This window comes from Lactuca serriola, chromosome 1 (assembly GCF_051521515.1).
Source record: "Lactuca serriola cultivar US96UC23 chromosome 1, Lser_US96UC23_V15, whole genome shotgun sequence".
In the NCBI taxonomy this organism is placed as follows: domain Eukaryota; kingdom Viridiplantae; phylum Streptophyta; class Magnoliopsida; order Asterales; family Asteraceae; genus Lactuca; species Lactuca serriola.
Genome location: NC_136408.1, coordinates 32620404 through 32628450, shown reverse-complemented (window position 1 = coordinate 32628450; position 8047 = coordinate 32620404). Strand labels below are relative to the sequence as shown.

The 8047-nt window shown below is 32.5% G+C and overlaps 1 protein-coding gene and 1 long non-coding RNA gene across 2 annotated transcripts; one reads left to right on the top strand and one right to left on the bottom strand.

The window, feature by feature from the left end:
• Positions 1-2920: 2920 nt before the first annotated feature.
• On the bottom strand, positions 2921-5747 carry LOC145081280 (putative cyclic nucleotide-gated ion channel 16). Its single transcript, XM_079023232.1, has 6 exons — positions 5289-5747; positions 4990-5202; positions 4548-4855; positions 4233-4344; positions 3919-4155; positions 2921-3837 (listed from the first exon to the last, which is right to left on the bottom strand). The coding sequence occupies exons 1-6, from the start codon at positions 5745-5747 to the stop codon at positions 3142-3144; spliced, it is 2025 nt and encodes a 674-aa protein (XP_078879358.1). The 3' UTR covers positions 2921-3141.
• On the top strand, positions 3702-7783 carry LOC145081296 (uncharacterized). Its single transcript, XR_013695865.1, has 3 exons — positions 3702-3833; positions 4963-6985; positions 7405-7783. It is a non-coding gene; the product is annotated as an uncharacterized LOC145081296 (long non-coding RNA).
• The last annotated feature ends 264 nt before the right edge of the window (positions 7784-8047 follow it).

Below are 8047 nucleotides of genomic sequence, written 5' to 3'. Positions count from 1 at the left end.
TGATTTTATTTTATTTTAATTTAATTAAAATATACAATTACTACTATGCCCTTATATATTGATTGGTCCAGAACTGTTTTCGCGTTCTCAACCTTTTAGGTGTTCTCATTTGACATATATATATATATATATATATATATATATATATATATATATATATATATAAGATTCAGTGTTACATAAACCGAAAAAAATGATAACAAACTATTACATAATATATGTCACTAAAAAATCCATATCGTTACATAAATTCATAACAACTTATAACTTTTCATTAACCCTTTGAATTAGAGCATCCACAATGGTGAGTTCAATGGAATAGTTGAATGAGTTGGCAAGTCCATGTGTCATTCAATGGATGAAACTATATCATTGTGAGATGACATTTTGGCAATCAATGAATTTGAAGTTTTTAATAGAGTTTAATGCATTGTAGAGAAAAAAAAATAATAGAGTTGTATGTATTGTAGAAAGATGATGTGACAATCCATTAAACTCTATGTAGTTCAATGTATTGTAGATGCCCTTATATCAAATGAGAAATCAAATATTCTCCTATATTTTCGTCTTACTTATCCTCCTACTCATTAGATCAAGACAAATATTAAAATCAAGAGAAGAGACTAAGAAAGAATTAGTGATATTCATAACAACTTATAACTTCTTTGCAATTTGGAAAATTAAGTAATCTAACCATTTTATAACATTTATTTAAAGAAAATAACTACCTTTTAGCAAAAATAACCACCTAGTTCGGAAAAGGCATTCCGAACCAAGAAAAAACATTTTTTGATCGATTCCGGAACGACATTCCTCACTCCAGACCAGCATTCCGAATTTCGAAAAAAAAAAACTCCGAAATTTCAAGAAGAACTTCGGAATCCGAAGAACAATTCCAGAATTTCGAGAAAAAAAATCGTTTTTCTTATATTTAACACAAAAATTAAACATAATAAAGTGAACTATATACGATATTAATGCATAAAATTAGACATTTTATTAGAAAACGGTGATATTAAACACTAGGTGTAAGACCCGTGTTATACACAGGTTTATTAAAAATACAAATTTAATATCAATATTTAAACATTAAATTTAATATCAATATCAATTTTAGAGCTCTCATTAATTATGACATTTATTTCATTATAAATATATCAATTGTTTTTCAAGGAAGCATTTAATTCTCTCAATATTATAACCGAAATAAGTTATGATATGTGAACAAATCAGAAAATTACACGTGAAAATAAATAAATTCTAAAAATCTATTAAAATGTCATGTGTCCAAATCAATGAGGACATGACATGTGGCAGAAAATGAGTTTTATTTATTAATATAGATTTCAAAATGTAGCATTCTGAATCCCAAAAAAAATAAAAAGATTTCATTGAAAATTAAAAAAAAAGGTTGGAATATGAACAATACTCCGGAATGAAGGCATTTCGAAGAAAATAGTTATTTTTCAAAAACTAAAAAAATGATTATTTTAATTGAAAACCTAATTTGTAATGGTTTATTACTTAATTCCCCTTTAATTTTTCTATACCAAATATATTATTTTGTATAATTAATTTTGAATTAGTTATCATATTATTAAAGCAACTATTTAATTAAATGAAACAACATGGCATGACAATTGGTAAAGTGAAAGTAGATTTTGAAGGTTATATCTGCATATATTATAATGTCTGTTTTTTACAAATAGAAAAACATAAAAAAGGGTGTTGTTAAATTGATATCTTTTAGACACCCTATAAACACTTTTATTAACAATCAACCTGTAATAAACTATTTATAGTTTATTTTTTTTAAAAACTATGCAAATTCAACCAATAAAAAAAACCTTAAAAATCAAATAGGGTGTCTAAATGAAAAATTGAGGTGTCTTTTTAGCCGACCTCCATAAAAAAATAAGAAAGTGACGATACTTCTGTCTCTAGGGGGAGTGGTGGGGAAATTTTATATAAAAAGTTACAAAAAAGTTTATTAGTTTTTTAGAAAACATATTTAAACAAGTTTAAAAAATTCTTAAAATGTTTTTGATAAAATTCGTAAAAATAAATAGATTTGGATAAAAATTGTTAAAGGAAAATGATACGGGTCTGACCGGAATCATTATCTAAAATGGATTAACGCCATAAAAATAATTTATTGTAGTTTATAAGGGATTTTAGGGCACATATAAGAAGCATTAATTGATGACATATATTACCATAATTAATTATAAAATACATTAATTATAAGAAATATTATCATAAATAAATGTGAAGTGCATTAATAATTTCCATAATAAATGTATTTCGAATTTAATTATGGTAATATTTTTCATAATTAATACTAACTACAAAAGTGTAGGTGGCAAACCTACAGATAGACAAAACTAATGTGACCAAAGTGTGAAAACAAAAAAGTGGAGAAACGGGCATGACAATTTATTGCAGGCCCAAAACCCTCCGGAAACAACCTAGGTCCGCCCTTGATCAATGTAGTTTTTATACTTCGCTACAAATTCAAATCACACTCCAGACAAATAAGAGCATCTAAAAAAGGTTGTGGTAGGTTATTTTATTTGAAGTTTTTTAACATAACTTTGTAAATTTATAAGTATGTGTATTGAAATTATAAAAATAACTTGAAAATTTTACATAGACGTAGCGGGGAAACGAACAACTGTGTCACAATCCTTTTTTGGATGACAAAACTAATTCTTTTAAAAACAATATCTATAGATCTTGGAGTCATAACATTATTATGACTGACCTGTTGGGTTCTATTGAGTAGTTTCATAGTTTGTGGCACAAAGAAACCGAAAATATCAAATACAAAGGATGTAAGTTCAATGAATAGAGTTTGTTAGTATTTTTAATACTATTCTAATTATTTATTTCATAAATTATTATTGGTAGAATTCATAAATAAACTTTATGAAAAAATTGATTTTTTGTTTAACAAAAAACTCATTGTAAAAAAGCCGATACTCTAAAACACAATAGAATCAGTAAAAGCAAGTCGCATTGGCCTGGCATCGGCAAATGTCCAAATTTTGACTCTCGTAACAAAAGTTACTCGTCAAATAATGGGTGATCGGATCCCCCAAAAGGACAAAGTGACAAACTGCAAATCCTGACTTCATCAACTCAAGAGAAATCAGGTTCATCCGGCTTGAACAATTTGGGCATCTCTAAGCTCGAGGAACCAGAACCCACAACCGTTTCTGTGTGACTAATCCCTCTTTTCGTATTCGCTGCAAATCTCGACGCCAATATCGTCGCTCCCAAATGCTGCACATTCTGATCATTACTATCATCACCATAATAGTACTGAAACAACCCTTCTTGCCTAGCCAATTCATCCGCTAGTTTCTTCCTCTTATGCCGTCTCCACGCCGCCTGTATATAACACGCTCCCCATGTCCGCCATTGATGCGAGTAATACCTAAAAGCGTGTTGCAGCTTCTTGCTATGAAGTCGTTTAAACTGTTTCGCTACAAATCTCAAATCTTCTGCTCGAAGTGCAAACGCTTCCACTTCATTTAGGGCTTTTACTGTTCGAGTCGACGACGGGAGGTTAACGTTTGAATCGGGGGTTAAAACCCAGGTCAGTAATTCTTCGCCACAGAAATCACCCGCTTTCAGAGTGATGGAGTTGTAGAATCCCGATCGCCCTCCATTGGTCGTCGAGCTCTCGAGCTGACCTCTTATCACGAATGTCATCTCGTTCACCGGATCCCCTTCTCGAACCAAATATTGGCCTTTCGTGCTTAACGATTGAACTAGGTGTTCACATATCACGTGTAGAAGCTGATCATCATCCATCTGCGAGAAGAAAGGTACCTGCAGTTTTTGTTCCATTTTCATTCATTACATTCTCTTCCCTTCTGTTTTCTGCTTTTGTTTAACTGAACAAAAACTTACACGACGAACAAGAGCCAAACAAAGATGCCTCTGAATTTGACGTCGTAAATCCAAGGGTAAAGCACGAAGGATGTCTTCTTCATCTACTCCTCTGGTTGCAAGCCATTTATATTGAACGAATCTACGGATTTTATCCTGTAAATCTGGTGGCAACTGTCTGTGTCTCATCCATTCTTCAGTGTCCCTTCTTTTGACCCTCCATTCTTCTAGTCTTGCAGTTGTCGATTGTAGGTACGTCTTCACGACACAAATATTCAAAATCATATGAAACCCTAAAATCAGCTGAAAGTATAAAGAGAAGCAAAATTTTATACCTGCATATTGCCAATAAGCAAACAGAATATAACTAAGCCTCCAAGACATACACCACAACCATAAAGCGTTTCCCCCGTGCTTGTACTCGTCTCCAAATTTTGCCCATATGAACTGCACACCATAAACTTTAAACAAATTAGAGCCGATGCAAAATAATAATTATTATTATTATTATTGGCCCACATACACAACAGATAGGTGGACCCAAAATGAGCAAAATCCATATTAGGTGGCTGAGATTGCAAATAGCAAAATGTACATGGGAATAGACATTGGTTAACATAATTAGATATATGAGATGAGATGAGGTATACCTTAGACTTTTTAAGCCGAACCAAAAGCAGAAGAAGTATTTTTCGAAGAATGGAGCGGATGTGACTCCTTCAGCGAAAGCAGGGCCATACATCCCAAATGTAAAATTAATAGGGCTATTTTCGGAAACACAATTAGCCAAAACCTGAGTTTGTTTTAACCAAGCATCACGTCCAGGCTCGTCCACATGGTCACAATCAAAATAAACACGGTTACAGGGATTACTCAAGTTCTTCTCTTTCGCACATTCTTCTTTCCAACATGAATATTGCCTCTCAATAGCCAATAAATACCATGTAGCTCCAATAACCTGCACTGATAGATATCATAAAAATCAAATTAAATAATACATGATATATCTATATATGTATACCAACACATATGGATTCTCATCTTTTTTTTTTATTACATCCATAGATTGGAGATTGGAGTTTGGTTGCTTACGTGACTAGCGAGCATATAGAGCATGATGTAGTAAGCGGCCCCCGCCCATGCGGTTTTGGCAATTACACCCGTAGTTTTTGTAATGCGTTGATTTAAAGGAAATATGACAAATAATCGTGGGATATATTGAAGGATGATAACCAGAGAAATCGAATGGTTGGCGTGAGCTGCTGTAGGACTTCTCACAGCTGGAATCACAAACCAAATGAAAAGCTGCAAAAATCAAAAATCATGGTGATTAACCAATTGTTACAATATAAAAATTAAAGAAAATGGAGAATATGAAATTATGAATGAACCTGAGGCAATGGGAGAGCAGCAGCAAAATCAACAGAAAAACCAGTTCTTAAGTAGCGTAAAGCAATTTTGCGTGGATCCATAACAAGATCACCTCTCCCAAAAACCCTTGAATTTGGGGCAATATAAGCTGTTCGGAACTTGATAAAAATATGGATAAAGGAGATTACGTCAATGAGAGAACGCCAAACAGTGATGATTGCTGCAAAACCATAATCAGATCGCATACAGTATTTCTCCTTTGAGATCTCTGGTACAAGAAAGTAAAGTGGATCAACGAAAAGGGCCATGAGGCAGGTGATTAGAAACATGTGGTTCCATCTGGAAATGAACTGGCCACCTGGATCGAAGATCTGGGTCCACCATGACGCTTTTTGGTTATTGGCTGTGATTAAATTGCTTGTTGTGGTTTTCGGGATGCTACTGGTGGATGAAAGACGAATGTATTTCATTTTGTTCATGATTCCTTCAGAATATTTCAAAATCTGTGTTCAATTCGATGGAGAAATAAGAAACTTTGATTGGAGAAGAAGGGGGAGAAATTAACGGCAACACATTGCAAAGCGCGAATTAATAAGACAAGTTTGAAACCAGTGGATGAAAAAAGACGAATTAGGTAATTAGCCACAAGGATGGTGTTCATTGGTTGAGTTTTCGATTTTCTTGGTTTGATCTTCTTTTTAAGTTTTAATCCATGCCATCAAACCAGTTTGAATTCGTTATTGATGAAACTTAAATCACAGTTGAATTCTAACTGTATCGACTCGGTTTCAATTGAAAAAAAATTATGTATTTTCAAAGTAGAGAGTAAATTACATGAATGGTCCCTATGGTTTAGGGTAATTTGTACATTTGTTCTCTAACTTATTTTTTGAACTTGAAAGGTCCCTATAGTTTGTTTTTGTTGCACGTTTGGTCCCTGTCTTATCTAAAAAGACTATTTTGCCCTTTATTTTTAATTTATTTAAATAAGATGAGGTAAGGAAAATAAGATAAGATAAGGTGAGATTGAAGTGGAAGTGGGATTGGGGTGTATTTATTTAAGTAAATTAAAAAATCAATGCCAAAATGTTTTTTTTAGATAAGACAGAGATCAAGCGGGTAACAAAAACAAACAGTCGACCTTCCGAGTTAAAAAAATAAATTAGGGTCAAACGTGCAAACTACCCCAAACCATAGAGGGACCGTTCGTGTAATTTACTCCAAAATATATTGCTTGTCTTTTTTTACTTGAAAAATATAATTATTATAAAAAAGTTTATAATTAATTAAGGGATATCTATATCAAACGGTCTAGTTTTTTCCTTTGGATCACTAAAAAAAATTGTTTGGATCAAACTGAATTAAGCAAAAACACTTAAAATTAAATTCAAATTTTACAAATTAGGAAAACCAAAATTAGATTCAAATTTTGCAAAGTGACTTCTTTTATTTTGGGAAAACCACTCTAAAACCCTATGTATTTTACCTCAATGTCTAAATAAGCCATTATATTTATTTTATGTCCACTTTAACCCTTATTAATATCAAAACCGTCTAACCTCTCTAATTTATCTGGTAAACCGTATATACGTTTCTTATCACTGTAAGGGAAAACCCTTCGTCATTTATAGGCTGCCATCGAACATACTGAAAAGAAGAAAGGAAGCATGCTCGAGCATAAATCTTTGTCGATTAGGGGAAGCTTCACGAAAACAAGGTAATCAATCAAGCTTTGTTGTTTAATGTGTTTGTCGAAGGCATGAGTTCTCGTTGGAAATGAGTTCCTACATCCAACTACTTGATGGTTCTGTTGTGGAACTTGACAACAAGTCAAAGAAAGAACAACAAGTCAAAAAAGCTATCTTAGATAGCCTTAACGAGCTTTCCTCTTCTGCATTACATGTTTTGGGTTTTGCATACAAAGAAGATCCTCCACAATTCACTATATATAATGGTGATGAAGATCATCCTGCTTATAACCTTTTACTTGATCCAACAAATTACTCTTCAACCGAAAGTAACTTGATCTTTGTTGGCTTAGTTGGACTCAGCTATATGCTTAGTCTTCATTTCTATGCTTAGATTTAAAAAGTACAATGTCTTAAAGTAAATTGCGGTATTGATTTATCTGTGAAGGATCCTCCATGTAAGGAAGTTAGACAAGCCATTGAAGACTGCAGAGCAGTTGGGATTCAAGTGATTGTGATAACATGAGATAACAAGAACACAACTGAAGCAATATGTCGTGAAATTGGTGTATTTGCTCAACATGAAGACATCAGTTCAAAAATCTTAACTGTCATGTATTGGGGTGATTGCAGGGCACACACGATAGTGGTCGTTAACAAAAATGCAACTTGTAATGTGTTTGTTTCATTCGCAATTGTTTCTTTTATTTGGTCAATTTAAGTTTCTTTCTATTTAGTTTTGTTTGGTTTGGACAAAAACATGTAAATATACTTAATTTTCGGTTCATGGTGGTCGTTTGGTGTATTAAAAACCTAATTTCTCACCAAGGGCAAAATCATCAACATCATAAAAAACAGAAAAATGTACTTATGAAAACATGTAATTATAATCATTTTTTTGTTAATGATGGTTGTTTGGTGTGCTAAAAACCCAAATGATCATCAAGGGCAAAATCGTCAACATCGAAAAAAAATTGCAACATAAAAATGTTATGGTTTCTCTTTTGTTTGACTCCAAAATTTGAAGTTATTTTTCAGGGGAGCAGTTCTTGTCCACATTGTTACTAATGCAAGTTTTAATTATAGTCATG